Source organism: Zonotrichia leucophrys, chromosome 27 (genome assembly GCF_028769735.1).
Source record: "Zonotrichia leucophrys gambelii isolate GWCS_2022_RI chromosome 27, RI_Zleu_2.0, whole genome shotgun sequence".
NCBI lineage: Eukaryota > Metazoa > Chordata > Aves > Passeriformes > Passerellidae > Zonotrichia > Zonotrichia leucophrys.
This window is the reverse complement of record NC_088196.1, coordinates 5,351,112-5,370,625: the sequence shown is the minus strand read 5'-3', so window position 1 is coordinate 5,370,625 and position 19,514 is coordinate 5,351,112. Positions and strand designations below refer to the sequence as shown.

The 19,514-nt window shown below is 62.7% G+C and overlaps 1 protein-coding gene across 2 annotated transcripts; it reads left to right on the top strand.

Annotated features, from left to right (window-relative positions):
* Window positions 1-616: 616 nt before the first annotated feature.
* Window positions 617-18,602, top strand: NGFR (nerve growth factor receptor). Of its 2 annotated transcripts, none has more exons than XM_064733912.1 (6): window positions 617-703; window positions 4,606-4,750; window positions 9,921-10,280; window positions 13,165-13,405; window positions 13,947-14,107; window positions 15,077-18,602. In XM_064733912.1, exons 1-6 carry the CDS (start codon window positions 656-658, stop codon window positions 15,376-15,378), a joined length of 1,257 nt encoding a protein of 418 aa, XP_064589982.1. In that variant the 5' UTR covers window positions 617-655; the 3' UTR covers window positions 15,379-18,602. The 2 variants fall into 2 exon arrangements, with proteins under 2 accessions (XP_064589982.1, XP_064589981.1); XM_064733911.1 differs by having other exon boundaries at window positions 15,074-18,602.
* The last annotated feature ends 912 nt before the right edge of the window (window positions 18,603-19,514 follow it).

Here is a 19,514-nt window from a genome sequence, read left to right as displayed (position 1 = left end):
GAGGGCAGAAATACAAAGATTTAATTCAGCCCCCGCCCGTGTCCCCCCCGGTGCCTCTCGGTGTCACCCGCAGGGCTGGGACAGGCCTGGGGTGTCCCCAGGGTGGGGACGCTGTCCCTTGTCCCTTGTCTCTTGTCCCCTGCGGCCGGAGCAGGGCTGGTCCCCCCATCCCGGTGCCATCGGAGACCCCACCCCGCTGGGGACACAAGGACAGGGACGGACAGACGGACAGGCAGACAGACGGATGGACGGGGAGAGGCGGGGATGCAGAGGGGCTGAAGGACGGACAGACAGCGCAGGAGGAAAAGCGATGGAGGGGCTGAAGGGCTCGGGGCGAGCGCACCCCAAAAGCGCTCGGGGCCGGGGGGACCGGGGGGTGTCGGGGGTCCCGGGGGGTCCCGGGGGGGCTCGGGGGCTCTCGGGCTTTGTGTGGCGGCGGCGGAGGGTGCGGGCTCGGCCGCTCCGTGATGCTCCGGGGGCGGGGATGGTGATGATGATGATGAGGAGGAGGAGGAGGAGGAGGAGGAGGGGGAGGAGGGACTCGCAGCCTTTTCTGGCCCCGCCGCGGCGGAGAGCGGCAGAGCTCGGGCAGCCCGGCCGCGCTCCGCTCCGCTCCGCTCCGCTCCGGGGGTGGCACCGGCGCCGCTGCCCCGCCATGGCCGGGCTCCTGCCGCTGCTGCTGCTGCTGCTGCTGCTGCGGGCGGTGAGTGCGGGAGCAGCGCCCGGGGCAGCCCCGAGCCCCGCGGGGAGGGGATGGAGCGTCCCGGGGGCACCGGAGCGGCACCGGAGGCTCCGGGGCACGGGGAGTCCCCGCGGCGGCACCGGGCGGGGAAGGGATGGAGGCGCCCGGGGGCTTCACACGGGGGGTTCGGGGGTCCCGGGGGCTTCACACGGGGGGTTCGGGGATCCCGGGATGGGAACCCCGCGGGTGAGGAGCGGGGACACCCGAGAGAGGCTGGAGGGTCCCGGGGACACCGGAGAGCCCCGCGGGGGGCGGGCAGAGCTCTTGGGGTGCGGAGGGGAGCTGGGTGGGGATGGGGGTCCCGCAGCCCCTCCGGTGCCCGCTCTGGCACAGCAAAGGGTGACGGAGCCCCAGGCGGGGGCAGCGGGGGCAGAACCCCCCCAGCGCCTCTATCACCGCCCCCCACGCACCCCCAAACCTCTCCCGGATTTTCCCGGCTCCGATCTGCCCCAGAGCTCAGGCTCAGCCCCTTCTCCCCCCGGCAGAGCCCTCGCTGTGTGTTCCAGACAAAAAACTTCAGGGCAGGGGCCGGGGGGGTCCAGGCCCGCAGCTGGGGCAGGATCGGGGCTGTTTGGGGCCGGGATTTGCCGGGGGTCCCAGGGGGGCTCTCAGGCAGCCGGACACCCCTCGGGCAGGATATTGAAGGCGGAGTTGGGGGCTGCGGAGCGGAGCGGGGCTGGCACGGCCCCTTTACCCTTCCTTCCCGCGTCACCCCCTCGGCATCGGGGTGCCCAAATCGGAGCTGTCCCGGCCGGATGGATCCCAACCATTCCCCGCCGGGCATCGCCCTCAGCCCCCCCGGCTGCTGCGGATGTCCCCGAATCGCCGCTGCCCTGTCCGGGGTCACCTCCGGGGCTGGCTCTGCCCTGCGGGGCTGCACCTGCGGGGCTGCGAGTGTCCGGGGGGACAACGGGGACCCGGCTGTGCCTCCCCAGCTGTGCCCGCACCCCGGGACCCCCCGAGACCCCTCAGGACCCCCCGGGAACCCCCCGGAACCCCGCGCCCGCCCTCGGTACCTCCCAGGTCCAGCCGGAGCCGCGGGGCTCGGACGCGGCTCCCGGAGCTGCCCAAAGTTCGGGAATCGCTGGGAGCGGGGATTTGGGAGCCGGGGTTTGGGATCGGGGTTTGGGAGCCTCTCCCAGAGCGGGCTCGGCCAAGAGAAGCAGAGCGCTCTCGGATCTCGGATCTCGGCTCCAGCTGGAGCATCCCCTGCCCCGCTCGGCCGCTCCAGAGCTCCCCAATCCCGCTCGGAGCGGCTCCGTCCTCACCCACAGCGCCTGCCCGGCTCCAGCCCCCCCGAGCCGCCTCCAAACGCCGTTCGGAGCTTCCAGAGGTGCCGCCCGCGCCCTCCGGGCCGGGCCAGCTGTCAGGATGCTTTATGGCGTTCATTCCGCGCCTTTGTCACCGCCAGCCGCGCTCACAACGCGGCGTTTCCGCGGCCTAACGCGGACCAGGTGCCCCTGCCCAGGCTCGGGGGGCGCTCGGAGCCCCCAGCCCCGAAGGGAAGCCCCGGAACGAGGGGGGCCCGCGGCACCTGGAGCGGGGAATCGCCTTTAACGCAGAGCGCAGGGAGCGTGGGCGGGGGAGCCGGGATGGAGGGAACAGGTGGGCCTGGAATGGGTCCGGGTGGGCCTGGAATGGGTTCGGGTGGGCCTGGAATGGGTCCGGGTGGGCCTGGAATGGGTCCGGGTGGCCCGGCCAGGCCCGTCCCAAGCGGGCAGCTCACAGCTGTGAGGGAGATGGGAGATCTGGGATCAGGAGAAAATTTGGGATCGGGGGAAATTCTGGGATTGGAGGTAGATCTGGGATCAGGGGAAGGTCTGGGATCCCTGGAAACTCTGAGATTGTGGGATGGTCTGGGATCTTTGGGATCAGGGGATACTCTGGGATCAGGGGAAGATCTGGGGGTTTTGGATGCTCTGGGATCTCTGGGATCTCTGGAAGATCTGGGATCATGGGATGCTCTGGGATCTCTGGAAGCTTTGGGACCACCCAGATGCTCTGGGATCAGGGAAAGCTGTGAGATCTCTGGGATCTCTGGGATTGAGGGAAGCTCTGGGATCAGGGGATGCTGTGACATCCCTGGATCCCTGGAACCGTGGGATGCTCTGGGGTCTCTGGAATTGTGGGATTCTCCGGGATCCTTGGAAGTTCTGGGATCCCTGGAACCGTGGGATGCTCTGGGGTCTCTGGGATGGTGGGATGCTCTGGGTGCCCCATGGCCCAGCCCCATCACCACTCACACCCAGCCCCATTCCCGGCCCCTGGAATCACATCCCTGGGATCTCTGAGCATCCAAACCCTGCCCTGGAGGAGCTCAGGCTGGGCTGTGCCCGGCTGGACCCCAAAACCCCAAATGTGCCCCACACGTGTGGGCACGGCCTCACCCCAAACCATTCCCAGGGGATATTTGGGGTGCTGGGAGGGTTCCCGGTATTCCAATCCTTCCTTGCCTGCCTGGAGTGGGAAAAGGAACTGGGAAAAGGGGGTGGAAAATGGTCTGGAGAAAGGGTTTGGAAACAGGGGCGAGAAAAGGGGCTGGGGAAAGGGGCTGGAAAAAGGATCTGGGAAAAGGGGTTGGAAAAATTATCTGGGAAAGGGTCTGGAAATAGAGCCTGGGAAAAGGGGCTGGGAAAAGGGGCTAGAAAAGGATCTGGGAAAATGTTCTGGGAAAGGAAAAAGGGGCTGGGAAAAGGATCTGAAAAAATGATCTGGGGAAATGTTCTGGGAAAGGGTCTGGGAAAAGGGTTTGGAAAAAGGGCTGAGGAAAGGGGCTGGGAAAAGGGGCTGGGAAAAGGTTCAGGAAAAGGGTCTGGAAAAAAGGGTTTGTAAAAAGGGCCTGGGAAAAGGATCTGGGAAAATGATCTGGGAAAAGGATCTGGAAAAAAAAGGATCTGGGAAAATGTTCTGGGAAAGGGTTCTGGGAAAGGGTCTGGAGAGGGGTTCTGGAGAAGGGCTCTGGAAGAAGGCGCTGCCAGGGCCGGCTGGCGGGGAGGGGGAGCGGGAGCGGCCGCCTCGCAGCGCGGGGTAATTGGAGCACTTTGTCATTCAGCTGCCTGCAATTGGCGCTCCATTGTCTCGGCCCCGCCGGATGCGGAGCCCCGAGCGCCGCTCGGAGCGCGGGGACGCGGCCAAGGCGCTGACGAGGCCGCCAGACGCTCCCGCGGGGCTCCCCCCGTGCCCAGCACCGGCCGGGGGGCAGAGGGGCCTGGCAGGGCTGGGACCGGCGGTGGGACACAGGGCTCCTGCACCCCACGGGGGTTTTGGGGGGCAGATCGGCCCTGCCCGGGCTGCAGAGCCCCGAGGGGTGTTGGTGGCGTTCAGGTGTGGTGACAGGTCGTAGCTGGCAGGTTGTACCTGCAGCGACACCCGGTGTCACCAGGCAGGGAGGGGAGGTCACCCAGGCTCCTGCTGCTCCCTCAGTTCCCCATTTCTGCCCCGTTTCCCAGGGGGTTTTTGGGGGGCAGAGGAGCCCCCCCAGACCCTCCTTGGGGCAGGAATTCTTCCTCTCCTCTCCCATTCCCAGGCTGGGAAGGGCTGAGCCCCCCGAATGGCTCAGTGCCCTTAGGGGAGGTGGCTGAGGGAGGGACAGGGACAGGGAAACAGCGGCCACATCACCCCAAAGCCCCCTGAGGACCCTCCCGGCTCCCTCCAGCACAGATCTCAGCAGGGCCTTCCTGAGGAGTGGATTTTGCCTGGAAAAGCGCTTTTCTCCCCAAATTCAGCATTCCTCTCATCATGAATCCTCAGCATTCAGCAGAGTGGGGTGTCTCCAGAGTGGGCCCCTCCCTGGCTGTCACATCTGGGAGGTGACAGAGGTGACAGAGGTGACAGAGGTGACCTCTGGGCTCTGCTCTCCGCAGGGCCCCGGGGCCGGCGCCTCCAAGGACGATTGTGCCTCCAGGCTGTTCACGTTGGGCGGGGAGTGCTGCCGGCTCTGCAACGTGGGCGAGGGCGTGGTGCAGCCCTGCGGGGTCAACCAGACGGTGTGCGAGCCCTGCCTGGACAGTGAGTACCCAAACACCCCCCAAAGTGTCACAGTGTCCCCTGGTCACACCCCTGTGCGAGCCCTGCCTGGACAGTGAGTACCCAAACACCCCCCAAAGTGTCACAGTGTCCCCTGGTCACACCCCTGTGCTGAGCCAGGAGGGGATTGAGGCGGTTTCTGCGGAAAGGATGGGTTAAAAATGGAGGATTCCTCCCCAAAATGGGAGTTTGGGGTCTGGGCAGTGCTGTCAGGTACAGAGGGGGTTTGGGGTGTGCTCAGGGGGGTTTGGGATGGAGAGGGAGCAGACAGGAGGCAGAGGAGGCTGGAGGAACAGAGCCAGAGCTGGAGGAGCAGAGCCAGGGCAGGGCTAAAAATACCTCAGCGTCCTGAGAAATCGATGGACGGCTCTGCTTCCCTGAGCCCGGCCGGGAAACGGGGCTGGATCCCTCCTGGATGAGGGGACGGACCCCAGTGAGGGATGGACCCCAGTGAGGGATGGATCCCAATGGGGATGGATCCCAATGGGGATGGATCCCACTGAGGGAAAAGCTCCTCCCCACCCTCAGCTCTTCCCTGAGAGGGATTTTGGGGTGTGGACGGAAGGAAACCTGCAAACCCCACAGCTGTCCCTTGCTGGGATGGGGAGAGGAGCCCTGTGGGCCTGGAACCCCCTGGATCCCCCATTTAACACCTGGATCCCCCTGAATCCCCCCGGATCATGCTGGATCCCACTGGACACACCCAGATCCCCCTGCATCCCCCAGGATTCCCTCTGGATCCCCCTGGACATGCCTGGATCCCTCTAAATCCTCCTGGACATGTTTGGATCCCCCTGGATCCTGCTGAACACACCCCGATACCCCTGGATCCCCCTAGATTCCCCCTGGATCCCCCTGGACACGTTTGGATCCCCTGGACACGTTTGGATCCCCTTAGATTCTCCCTGGACACGTTTGGATCCCCCTGGATCCTGCTGGACACACCCTGATCCCCCTGGATCCCCCTAGATTTTTCCTGGATCCCTCTGGGCACGTTTGGATCCCCCTGGACACGTTTGGATCCCCCTGGACATGTTTGGATCCCCTTAGGTTCTCCCTGGACATGTTTGGATCCCTCTGGATCCCCCTGGACATGTCTGGATCCCCCTGGATCCTGCTGGACACACCCTGATCCCCCTGGATCCCCCTAGATTCCCCCTGGATCCCCCTGGACATGTTTGGATCCCCCTAGATTCTCCCTGGACATGTTTGGATCCCTGTGGATCCTCCTGGATCCCCCTGGACACATTTGGATCCCCCTGGATCCTGCTGGACACACCCTGATCCCCCTGGATCCCTCAGGACACGTTTGGATCCCCCCGGCTCCCCCGGATGCCGCTGCCTCGGGCCGGGCAGGCGGAGGCAGCCCCGCTGCTGGCACGGCCTCCAGACTGCGCCCCAGGAATGTGGGCACGGCCCAGGGCCGAGGGTCCCCACCTGCACCCGGGGCTGCCTCCTCCGAGCACTCCCTTGGCCGCGTTCCCGGCCCTCGGGGGAATCGTTCCCGAAAAATCCTCTGCAAAAAGCCCGGCCTTGCCAGAGCCCGGGGGGCTGCCAGAAACACCCCAAAATGGGGGATTGCTCTGATTCCCCCTTTCCTCTCATCTCAACACCCCAGAGCCCGAGGGTTGCCAGAAACACCCCAAAGAGGGGGGATTGCTCTGATTCCCCCTTTCCCCCCATCCCAGCCCTGCCAAAACCCAGGGGGCTGCCAGAAACACCCCAAAATGGGGGATTGCTCTGATTCCCCCTTTCCTCCCATCTCAACACCCCAGAGCCCGAGGGTTGCCAGAAACACCCCAAAGGGGAGGATTGCTCTGATTGCCCCTTTCCCCCCATACCAGCCCTGCCACAGCCCGGGGGGCTGCCAGAAACACCCCAAAATGGGGGGATTGCTCTGATTCCCCCTTTCCTCCCATCCCAACACCCCAGAGCCCGGGGGCTGCCAGAAACACCCCAAAAGTGGGGGGATTGCTCTAATTCCCCCTTTCCTCCCATCCCAACACCCCAGAGCCCGAGGGTTGCCAGAAACACCCCAAAACGGGGGGGGATTGCTCTAATTCCCTCTTTTTCCCCATCCCAACACCCCAGAGCCCGGGGGCTGCCAGAAACACCCCAAAAGGGGGGGGTTGCTCTGATTTCCCCCATCGCATCCCCCCAGAGCCCGGGGGCTGCCAGAAATCCCCCAAAACGGGGGGATTGCTCTAATTCCCCCCATCGCAGCCCCCCAGAGCCCGGGGGCTGCTCATGATTTATTCATCCCCGCAGCCTCCGGGGGAGGGAGGGCCGGGGGCTCGGCCCCGTTCGCTGCGGGGCTGTAATTGCTCAGCTCAGATCCCCTCGGCTGCCGCTGCAAATGTGCCCACTCAGCCGAAAGCCTTTCCTGGCCACTTCCCCGCTCTAATGGCGCCCATCAATAATTCAGCATAATGCGAGGCATGAGCCCGGGTTAATGGGAGCCGCGTGTGCCGCCCCGGGGCTGCTCCGGCGCTGCTGCTCGGGCACGGGGCTGGGGCTGCGAGGGGCTGGAAACGACAGGGACAGCGGGACCGGGGGAGCCACAGCTGCCCTGTTGACCGAGGATGGGCTTGGAGCAGCCCGGGTAGCGGGGAAGGGTTGAGGCAGCCTGGGATAGCTGGGATGGGTTTGGGAGCAGCCTGGGATAACGAGATGGGTTTGGAGCAATCTGGATTGCGGGATGGTTTGGAGGCGCCGGGGAGAGCGAGATGGGTTTGGAGCAGCCTGGGATGTGAGGATGGGTTTGGGAGCAGCCTGGGATAGCTGGGATGGGTTTGGGAGCAGCCTGGGATAGCGGGGATGGGTTTGGGAGCAGCCTGGGAGAGCAAGGGTGGGCTTGGAGCAGCCTGGGATAGCGGGATGAGTTTGGCACAGCCTGGGATAGCGGGGATGGGTTTGGGAGCAGCCTGGGATAGCGAGGATGGGTTTGGGAGCAGCCTGGGATAGCGAGGATGGGTTTGGGAGCAGCCTGGGATAGCTGGGATGGGTTTGGGAGCAGCCTGGGAGAGCGGGGATGGGTTTGGGAGCAGCCTGGGATAGCGAGGATGGGTTTGGGCACAGCCTGGGATAGCGGGGATGGGTTTGGGAGCAGCCTGGGATAGCGGGGATGGGTTTGGCACAGCCTGGGATAGCGAGGATGGGTTTGGGAGCAGCCTGGGATAGCGGGGATGGGTTTGGGAGCAGCCCGGGATAGCGAGGATGGGTTTGGGAGCAGCCCGGGATAGCGAGGATGGGTTTGGAGGCAGTCCGGGATAACTGGGATGGGTTTGGGAGCAGCCCGGGATAGCGAGGATGGGTTTGGAGGCAGCCCGGGATAGCGGGAGATGTCCCTGTCCAGGAAATCGGGGGGTTTGAGGTCCCTCCTGACCCAAACCATTCCCGGGATTTTGTGACTCCAAATCCTCTGCAGGTCCAGGGAAAGCCTCAGGGCAGGGGCAGGACATCCAGGCACAGGCAGAGGGTGAGGGAAGGTGTTGGGGATGGGGAAAATCTGCTGCTGAGGATGGGATGGAACCACCATCCCTCCTCCAGGGTGCTCCATCCCCCTCGGGAGCAGCCCGAAATTCCTGTCCCGAGCAGCTCGGTGTCCTCAGGGAAGCTGCTGGGAGCAGGAATCATTCCCAGCACCATCCCTGGGGCTGAGCAGGGGTCGCAGGGATCCCCAGCCCCTTCTCCACCCCTGGAATTTCCCCGCCATGGGCCGGGAGCTCCGGTGGGAGCGGGGGCAGCAGCAGCAGCTGCGCCCTCCAGGCCGGGCTCCGCTGCCTCTTCCGGGGCTAAAAATATCCCCGAGCTCCTCCGGGAGCGGGCACGGCTCGGAACGGGCATCGATTTCCCCCGCAGCGCGTCCTGCGGGCTGAAACCGGAGCGCAGGAGCCGCGGGGTCAGGCACAGTCAGCGCTGCCACCGGGGACAGCGGGGACAGCGGGACCCCCGGGACCCCGGCAGGATGTGCGGGGAAAGCGATGGGGTGTGAGGGCAGGGGATGGCCCCGGGGGTCAGAAAGGGAATAAAATGGGGAATTAGCGAGGGGATGTGAGCAGAGAGCGCTGGGATGGGCAATGGGGGCGGCGCAGCCAGGATGGACCCAGGGGAATGGGAATTGGGGAGGGAATGGGGTGAGGAGGCGGGAATGAGGATGAGGAGGGAGGAATGGGGATTGAGGAGGGGGGAATGGGGATTGAGAAGGGGGGAATGGGGATTGAGAAGGGGGGAATGAGGATGAGGAGGAGGGAATGGTGCAGGTGTCAATGGGAAGCTGAACCTGGAAGGATGCTCCAAACTGGGAATTGCAGAGGAATTGGGATGAGGAGGCGGGAATGGGATGAGGAGGCGGGAATGGGGAGAGAAATTCAGCCTGGAAGGATGCTTCAAACTGGGAATTGCTGGGGAATGGGGAAGGTGGGAATGGGGAGAGAAATTCAGCCTGGAAGGATGCTCCAAACTGGGAATTGCAGAGGAATTGGGATGAGGAGGCGGGAATGGGATGAGGAGGCGGGAATGGGGAGAGAAATTCAGCCTGGAAGGATGCTCCAAACTGGGAATTGCTGGGGAATGGGGAAGGTGTGAATGGGCTGATGAGAAGGGAATGGGGATGATGTTACTGGGAAGATGAACCTGCAATGATGCTCCAAACCGGGAATTGCAGAAGAATGGGATGAGGAGGTGGGAATGGTGCCGGTGTCAATGGGAAGTTGAGCCTGGAAGGATGCTCCAAACTGGGAATTGCTGTGGGAATGGTGCAGATGTCAATGGGAACGGGAGCCTGGAGTGTGCTGGAGCTGGGAATTGTGGTGGGAATGGAGAAGGTGGTACTGGGAATTTGGGTCTGGAAGGATTCCAAACCGGGAATTGCAGAGGAATGGGGAGGATGTTACTGGGAAGCTGAGCCTAGAATGATGCTCCAAACTGGGAATTGCTGGGGATTGGGGGAGATGTGAATGGGCTGAGGAGCCTGGGAGATGAGGAGCTGGGAATTTCTGTGGGAATGGGGAAGGCATTGACAGGAATGGGGAAGGCATTGACGGGAAGCTGAGCCTGGGGGGAGCACAGAGACCCCTCTGGCTCTGACCCCAGAGGGAAATGAAGGAAAGCAGAAGCAGAGCTTTGATCCCCCCCGCTCCGTCCCCATCAGGCGTCACCTTCTCGGACACGGCCAGCGCCACGGAGCCGTGCAAGCCGTGCACGCAGTGCGAGGGGCTGCAGAGCATGTCGGCGCCCTGCGTGGAGACCGACGACGCCGTGTGCCGCTGCGCCTACGGCTACTTCCAGGACGAGAGCAGCGGCAGCTGCCGCGAGTGCCGCGTCTGCGAGGTCGGCTTCGGGCTCATGTTCCCCTGCAAGGACTCGCAGGACACCGTGTGCGAGGAGTGCCCCGAGGGCACCTTCTCCAGCGAGGCCAACTTCGTGGACCCCTGCCTGCCCTGCACCACCTGCGAGGACAACGAGGTGCTGGTGCGCGAGTGCACGGCCGTGGCGGACGCCGAGTGCCGGGGTAAGAGTGTGCCCGGTGTGTGGCATTGTCACGGCTCTGGTGTCACTGCTGGGACACTCCCGGTGTGTGGCATTGCACGGCTTGGTTGTCACTGATGGATATCCTGGGTGTGGCATTGTCATGGCTCTGGTGTTCACTGATGGAATATTCTGGTGTGTGCCATTGTCACGGCTCTGGTGTCACTGCTGGGACATTCCCGGTGTGTGGCATTGTCATGGCTCTGGTGTCACTGATGGAATATTCCTGGTGTGTGCCATTGTCACAGCTCTGGTGCCACTGCTGGGACACTCCCGGTGTGTGCCATTGTCATGGCTCTGCTGTGGGGTAAGAGCCGTGCCCGGTGTGGCTGTGTCATTGTCACGGCTCTGGTGTCACTGCTGGAATATTCCTGGTGTGTGCCATTGTCACAGCTCTGGTGTCACTGCTGGAATATTCCTGGTGTGTGCCATTGTCATGGCTCTGGTGCCACTGCTGGGACACTCCCGGTGTGTGGCATTGTCACGGCTCTGGTGCCACTGCTGGGACACTCCCGGTGTGTGGCATTGTCATGGCTCTGCTGTGGGGTAAGAGCCGTGCCCGGTGTGGCTGTGCCATTGTCACTGCTCTGGTGTCACTGCTGGGATGTGCCCGGTGTGTGCCAATGGTGGATGCCATTGTCACCGCTCTTCCCAATGTGGCTGTGTCATTGTCACCACTCTGCTGTGGAGTAAGAGCCGTGCCCGGTGTGGCTGTGCCATTGTCACTGCTCTGGTGTCACTGCTGGGACGTGCCCGGTGTGTGCCAATGGTGGGTGCCATTGTCACCGCTCTTCCCAATGTGGCTGTGTCATTGTCACCGCTCTGCTGTCACTGCTGGGACATTCCCCGGTGTGTGCCATTGTCACGGCTCTGCTGCCACCATAGGGACGTTCCCGGTGTGGCTGTGTCATTGTCACAGCTCTGGTGACACTGCTGGGATGTTCCTGGTGTGGCTGTGGCATTGTCACTGCTCTGCTGTGGGTAAGAGCTGTACCTGGTGTGTGCCATTGTCACTGCTCTGCCACCACCGCTGGGACGTTCCCGATGTGGCTGTGTCATTGTCACAGCTCTGCTGTGGGGTAGAGCTGTACCCGGTGTGTCTGTGTCATTGTCACAGCTCTGCTGCCACTCCAAGGATATTCTCGGTGTGGCTGTGCCATTGTCATCGCTCTGCTGCCACCACAGGGACGTTCCCGGTGTGTGCCATTGTCACGGCCCTGCTGTGGGGTAGAGCTGTACCCGGTGTGGCTGTGTCATTGTCACCGCTCTGCTGCCACCGCTGGGACATACCCGGTGCAGCTGGGCCTGGGTTTGGGGAGAGGTGCTGGGATCTGGGAGTGCTGGGCAAGGGAAAGGAGCCGGGGTTTCGTACCTGTCCCCATCAGCATCCCAAACACAGCTCCAGCCCCGCAGGAAGGGAAAAAGGGGAGAAAAAAGGAGAGAAAAAAGGGGCAGAGCAAAATCAGAGCCGTGCTGAGCTCCTGGAGGAAGCGGGGCTGCTCCAGAGGGAGAGGCTCCACCAGGGCTGCTCCTCCCGGGCTCCTGGCCAGCCCCAGCCGCGTTCCCGGGCGGGCACAGCGTCACTCCGTGCCCCGAGCGTGGCACCACAAAAGCAGAAAGCTTTTCTTTCTTTGTCCCGGCCGCCGCCGAGCCGGGCTGAGGGGCAGCTCCGCCCAAGGGTCGAGTAAATGGAGCCACAAGTCAGGGACACAGCGGTGGCTTTGTCTGCTGTGGGCCCGGGAAGGGGTTCCAAAGGGCAGCGGGGGCTGGGACACGGCAGGACAGGACAAGGGAGGATGGGACAGGGACACAGCAGGGCAGGATGGGACAGGATGCCAGTGGGACACAGCCAGGCAGGATGGCACCGGGACACGGCAGGGCAGGATGGGACAGGGACAGGGAAGGACAGGCCAGGATGGCACCAGGACAGGACAAGGCAGGATGGGACAGGATGCCAGTGGGACACAGCCAGGCAGGATGGCACTGGGACACGGCAGGGCAGGATGGGACAGGGACAGGGACACGGCAGGGCAGGATGGCACCAACCCCCCTGTGACGGCGACAGTGACACCACCGAAGCCCCGGGGCTGGCGGGGCACAATTCCAACCTGGCACAATCCCAGCTCAGCACAATCCCAGCTCAGTCCTGATCCCAGCGTGGCACAATCCCAGCATGGCACAATCCCAGTTTGTCACAATCTCAGCCTGGCACAATCCCAGGGGACTGGCAGGGGCTGGCAAGGGGGTGGCAGGGTGAAGTCCCAGCTCCTGGCACAATTCCCATCTCAGTCTCACTCTGGGATGGGCTGGGGGATGTGGCCTGGCCCTGGCACCAGAGAGGGCACAGGGAATTCGGGATGGGATGGGGTGGCATGGCATGGCATGGCATGGGGCTCCCACGTGTGTCCCTGGGACAAGCCCAGACGGCCCCGCGGCTCCCGGGACACGCCCGGGTGTGGCAGGAGCGGGGTCACGCCCGGGTGGAGCCGCAGGGGCCGGGAAAGGAGCAAAGCCAGGTCCTGGGGCTGCGGGAGCGGCTGCGTGCGGGGCGTGGGCACCTGGGCTGCCCCAGGGGGGGTTTGGGGACAGTTGGGGCGGTTTCCCTGCCTCAGGGTGGGTTTGGGGACACTGGCTTGCCCCAGGGTGGGTTGGTGGCCGCCTCAGGGTGGGTTTGGGGACACCTGGGCTGCCTCAGGGCGGGTTTGGGGACAGCTGGGCTGTGCCGAGGGTGGGTTTGGGGACAGCTGGGGCGGTTTCCCTGGGTTTGGGGGCCACTGGGACAGCGCTGACACAGCCACAGCCACCCCGGGGCAGGGCAAATCTGTGGCTCATCCTGACCCCCATTTCCCTTCCCTCCGCCCCGCCAGGGCTCCACCCTCGCTGGACCACGCCTGCCCCGTCCCTGGGGGGCTCCGAGAGCCCCGAGGCCACCAGGGAGCCGCCGAGCACCGAGGGCGGGCCCAGCACCGCGGCCGACACGGCCACGACCGTCATGGGCAGCTCGCAGCCCGTGCTCACCCACGGCACCAGCGACAACCTCATCCCCGTCTACTGCTCCATCCTGGCCGCCGTGGTGGTGGGGCTGGTGGCCTACATCGCCTTCAAGAGGTACCGGGGTACAGCAGGGACAGGGATTTGGGGAGGGGGGAACTGTGGGACCCCTCTCTGGATGTCCCACAGCCACAGCTGCCTCCACCGAGGGCACCAGGATGGGCGGATTTCCAAAATTGTGTGAGGGGTGAGGAGGGAGGTGGCAGCAGGGTGGGGGACACACTGCAACCCTGTCCTTGTCTGGGTCCATGTCCCTGTCCCTATTCCTGTCCCTATTCCTATCCCTGTCCACCTCCCTGTCCCTGTCCTTGTCTCTTTGTCCCTGTTCCATCCCCTGTCCCTGTCCCTGCACCAAGACAGAAACCAGAAAATGGGACAAACCCCAGAAAATGGGACAAATCCCAGAAAATTGGACAAACCCAGGGAGGGGGACAAACCCCATACAATGGGACAAGTCCCAGGGAAGGGGACAAACCCCAGAAATTGAGACAAACCCCAGGGAAAGGGGACAAAGCCCAGGGAATGGGACACACCCCAGGGAAGGGGACCAAGCCCTGCCACCCCCGGGGATGTCACCCATGCTCCGCTGTCCCCGCAGGTGGAACAGCTGCAAGCAGAACAAGCAAGGCGCCAACAACCGCCCGGTGAACCAGACGCCGTCCCCCGAGGGCGAGAAGCTGCACAGCGACAGCGGCATCTCCGTGGACAGCCAGAGCCTGCACGAGCAGCAGCCGCCCGGGCAGGGCACCCAGGGGCCAGGTGGGGCTGCTGGGGTGGGCAGGGGGCACCCAGGGGCCAGGTGGGGTTGCTGGGACACCCTGGGGTGGGCAGGGGGAGGGCAGGGACACCCTGGGATGGGCAGGGAAAATCTGGGACAGATAGGGACAATCTGGGATGGGCAGGGATAATCTGGGGATGGACAGGGACATCCCAGGGATGGGTGGGGACAATCTGGGGTGGGCAGGGACAATCTGGGGATGGACAGGGACATCCCAGGGATGGGTGGGGACAATCTGGGATGGGCAGGGACATCCTGGGGATGGACAGGGACACCCTGAGATGGACAGGAAGGATGGACAGGGACATGAGGGGATGGACAGGGACACCTTGGGGTGGGTAGAGAAAATTTGGGATGGGCAGGGACACCCGGGTAAAGTCCAGGGAGGATGGACAGGGACACCAAGGGATGGACAAGGACAATCTGGGATGGGCAGAGACACCTGGGATGGACAGGGCACCCCAAGATGGGCAGGGACAATGTGAGTGAGATGGGCAGGGAGGATGGACAGGGACACCCAGGGATGGGCAGAGACAATCTGGGAAGGACAAGGACAATCTGGGATGGGCAGAGACACCTGGGATGGACAGGAAGTATGGACAGGGACACCAGGGCATGGACAGAAACACTCAGGGATGGGCAGGGACATCCAGGGATGAACAGGGACACTTACCCAGGTAAGGGTAGGAAGGATGGGCACAGAGACCCAGGAATGGACAGGGACAATCTGGGATGGGCAGGGACACCCAGGTAAGGGCAGGGAGGATGAGCACAGGCACTCAGGGATGACAGGACACGGTGGGCAGGAGGAGACACTAGGCACTCAGGGATAGACAGGTACACTCAGGTAAGGACAGGGACACCCAGGTGAGGGCAGGGACACCCAGGTGAGGGCAGGGAGGATGGCACACCCCGGGCAGGCTCTCAGACCGTTCCCCTCTCTCCAGCAGCCCCCAAGGCGGACGGCAGCCCGTACTCAGCGCTGCCGGCCAGCAAGCAGGAGGAGGTGGAGAAGCTGCTGGGCAGCTCTGCCGAGGACACGTGGCGGCAGCTGGCGGGGGAGCTGGGCTACAAGGAGGAGCTGATCGAGTCCTTCACGCGCGAGGAGGCCCCGGCGCGGGCGCTGCTGGCGCACTGGGCCGGCCGCGAGTCGGCCACGCTGGACGCGCTCCTGGCCGCCCTGCGCCGCCTGCAGCGCGGCGACATCGCCGACAGCCTGGCCAGCGACTCCACCGCCACCTCCCCGGTGTGAGGGCCGGCCCGGGGGGCTGAGCCTGCCCGGTGCCGGGGGGAGGCGCCGGGGTCACCCCCGAGCAGCTCCCGGTGCCCTGATGGTGTTGGGGGGCTCGGCCCCACCTTGATCTCGAATCCCGGCACCGGGGGGAGGCGATGGGGTCACCCCCGAGCAGCTCCCGTTCCCCGGTGTTGGGGGGCTCGGCCCCACCTTGATCACAATGATCACAAATCCCGGCTCCAGGGGCAGGCGCTGGGGTCACCCCCGAGCAGCTCCCGGTGCCCTGATGGTGTTGGGGGGCTCGGCCCCACCTTGATCCCGAATCCCGGCACTGGGGAGAGGTTGTGGGGTCACCCCGAGCGCCCCAGTGCAGGTCCCAGTCCCCGGTGTTGGGGAGCTCAGCCCCGCCTGATCCCAAAGCTGGGGGGTCGTGGTGGGGTCACCCCCGAGCAGGTCCTGGCACTGGTGCTGGCCCCTGATGGTGTTGGAGGGGCTCAGCCCCACCCTGATCACAAATCCCGGCTGTGGGAAAGACGGACAGATGGACAGATGGACAGATGGACAGATGGACACGGAGAGACCGCCGTGCTCTCAGCCCTCACCTCTCCTCTCCTCCCTTCCAGCTCCTTCTCTCCCCAGGGCTCCTCTTCCTCCTGTTCCCCTCCAGCGCTCCCAAATCCGGCTGCTTTTACCCCAAAACGGGGGAAGGACAGGGCTGGGGTGCCCTGGAGCAGCTGCCCCAGGATTTGGGGGCTCAGAGGGGCTGGGGAGCAGACCCGGCTCCCTACACTGTGAAATTTGGGGTGCGGCCTCCCCACAGCTCTTCAGGGATTTGGGGGAGCAGCCGGGGCCACCCCGGACACTGAGGAGCAGATTTTGGGGTGCTACGGCTCCCATGGGGGCTGCAGGGGACACCGAGGGGACACTGAGGGGACACCAAAGGGACACTGAAGGTGGAAAGCGCTGACCAAGTGCCTGTCCCCGGGGACACCTCCAGGGCTCTGCTCCTCCCTCCTGCCCTGTCCCCGTGTCCCCGAGCTGCAGGGACCAGGCCGAGGCCACCCTGCCACCATTGCACTGTCCCTGAGCTGGGCCAGGCCACCACTGCCCTGTCCCCGCTGTCCCCACCCTGCTGAAAGGGCTCCTGCTGTGCCAGCACTGTGAAGGGCTCGGGAATGTCCCTCTGCCCCCGGGGTGACATTCGGGGAGGTGACATCACTCCAAGGACATTTTGGGGGCGTTTCAGCCCCAGCTGGGTGAGCTGGAGCTGCCACTGGCCTGGGGAATGTCCCTTGAGCTGCCACCAGCCTCAGGATGTCCCCTGGGCTGTCACTGGCCTGGAGACGTCCCCTGAGTGGTCACCGGTCCAGGGAGTGTCCCCTGAGATGCCACCAAGCTTCTGGCAATGTCCCCAACGCCCCCAGCCAGGTGTGGCCGTCCCTGCCCTCTGGATTCATCCCAAAATTCCTCCCCGATGGCAAAATGGGATTTTTTTCCCAGAACGGAATTTTTTCCAGAATGGGTATTTTCCAGAACGGGATTTTTCCCAGAACGGGATTTTTCCCAGAATGGGATTTTTGGGCCCTCCCAGAGGAGAGATCTGTAAATAGGATTTGGTGTTTGACCCAGTGCTCGGTGTCACCCTCTGGGGACAGCCCTGTCCCCTCCCCACTTCCAGCTGGGAATTCCCATCCCAACCCTTTGGTCCCCCCTCGTTTCTGGCCTTAAAGGCTCCACGGGGAGGCCCCAAAATCCCACAGCAGGGTTGGGATGATCCCGGCAGAGCTCGGAGTCTCCAGGGCTGGAGCAGCTTCCATGGAATTCCAGATCCTCCAGAACCTTCTGGAATTTTCCCTCCCATTGCACTCTGGGTGATGGAGAACCAGGCTGGGATTTGGGAGATTCCATCCAAGATCCCCCAGAACCTTCTGGAAATTTCCTTCCCATTGTGCTCTGGGTGACGGAGAACACAGGCTGGGATTTAGGGAATTCCAGCACCCAGATCCTCCAGAACCTTCTGGAAATTTCCTTCCCATTATGCTCTGGGTGATGGAGAACCAGGCTGGGATTTAGGGAATTCCAGCACCCAGCTCCTCCAGAACCTTCTGGAAATTTCCCTCCCATTGCACTCTGGGTGATGGAAAACCCAGGCTGGGATTTGGGAGATTCCAGCACCCAGATCCTCCAGAACCTTCTGGAAATTTCCTTCCCATTATGCTCTGGGTGACGGAGAACACAGGCTGGGATTTGGGGGATTCCAGCCAAGATCCTTTGGGAAGAGCTGGAAGGGCTGAAAATCCCAAATCTGCGTCCCAAACTCTTCCCATCACCCAAATCCAAGGAAATTTGCCCCAAATTTCCAACCCCACTCGCAGTGGGCTGGAAACCCCCAGATCCTGCCAGACCGAGCCACGCAACGGGATGGATTTGGGGTGGATTTGGGGTGGATTTGGGATTAATCTGGAATGGATTTGGGATGAATTTGGGGGATGAGTTTCGGACAGATTTGAGATGGATTTAGGGGATCCATTTGGGATTAGTCTGGAATGGATTTGGGATGGATTCAGGATGGATTTGGGGTGAATTTAGGGTTCAGGATTTGGCATGAATTTTGGATTAATTTGGGGTGGATTTGGCATGAATTTTGCATGAATTCGGGATGGATTTTGGGTGGATTTGGCATCAATTTGGGATGGATTTGAGATGAATTTTGGATTATTTTCGGATGAATTCCATCACTGGCCACCTTCAGGTGGCTCCCATTGGTTTGGGATTTTTGGAAAGTGACCCCAGGACAAGCTGAGGGTGCCTGGATCGAGGTGCCCAAACCCAAACTGAATTTCCTGGCAGAGCCAGCCCAGCCCAGCCTCTCCCGCTGGGAATTCTGTTCCTCAGGACATCCCTGCCTCACCCTCAGGTTTTCAAAGCCATGGGAAGGGATTTCAGCACCCCCCAATCCCAAAAATCAAAGTTTTCAGTGCCGAGGGAACGGGGACAAACTCAGCATCCAAAGAGAAGCCGGGGGCTGCCTCAAACCCCCCTGAGCTGCGGGGAAAAAACGGAAATAAAACTCCAAAACCACCAAAAAACAACCCCAAAGCCAGGAGGGCAACCCAAAGCCAAAGCCAGAGCTCGTTTCGTGTTGTACCAAGCGCGTGTGTTGCTCCACTCCCCACTCTGTAATTCCAGGGCCGATTTCGTAGGAATAGAAGGATTTGGGGGGGGGTCTGGGGGCAGCATGAGCCCGGGGGGATGCACGGGGGAGGCCCAGGGGGGTGGAATGTGTCCGTGTGTATCCTTGGGATGCCAATAAAGAGCATCGTTGTCGTTGTCCCGCTCGCTTCTTCCCGCTCTCCCAAAAAAAACCCTGGGAATCCAGGATGGGGAAAAGCCCTCAGAGCCTTCCGGAGGGGATTTTCACCATTTCCATTCCCATTCTGATCCCAAATCCCTGAGTTCCCAGAGCAGGAAAAGCAGGAAACGAGCTGGGCTTCGTGTGTGGGATAGGGGACAGCAGATTTATGGGGAGAGAGGAGAAAAAAAAAAAAAGGGAAAATTTGGAATAAATCTGGAAAGGGGCCTGATGTTCTCATGGGCTGGGGGAAATCCCTGGAAAAGCTCCTTCCCCTTTTTAATGGGGCTCTGGGGAGGGCCAGGGCTGCTGAACCCCACATCTGAACCCCACATCTGAACCCCATATCTGAACCCCACATCTGAACCCCACATCTGAACCCCACATCTGAACCCCACATCTGAACCCCACATCTGCTGCCAGGGGGGGACAGGGCCGGATCCCCGCTGGATCCACCGGGAAAAAACCCAAACCCGAACCCAGGGCCTGGGAAAATGCAGCAATGGCTGGGGAAAAACGGGAAAAATTCCAAATTAAACTCAGCAGAGGAGCTTTTAATTCAAACCCCCCGTGGGGAGCTGAGAGCTTCCTTTGGAGTGGGAATGAGATGGGAAAGGAAATCTGGGAAGGGAAAAGTGGGAGAGAGGAGAAGGGGGAAAGGAATAGCGGGAAAGGAAGAAGAGGGAAAGGAAAATCTGGATGGGAAAAGTGGGGGAAAAAAAGTGGGAAGGGAAAACTGGGAAAGGAAATCTGGGAAGGGAAAAACGGGAAGGGAAAACTGGGAAGGAAAAAACAAAAAGCG

Bases quoted from the DNA above. Each gene is read 5' to 3' on its own strand.
- NGFR (XM_064733911.1), top strand. From the start codon at position 656: ATGGCCGGGCTCCTGCCGCTGCTGCTGCTGCTGCTGCTGCTGCGGGCG. The intron at 704-4,605 runs GTGAGTGCGGGA...TGCTCTCCGCAG, and splicing joins TGCTGCTGCTGCTGCGGGCG to GGCCCCGGGGCCGGCGCCTC. The intron at 4,751-9,920 runs GTGAGTACCCAA...CGTCCCCATCAG, and splicing joins GTGCGAGCCCTGCCTGGACA to GCGTCACCTTCTCGGACACG.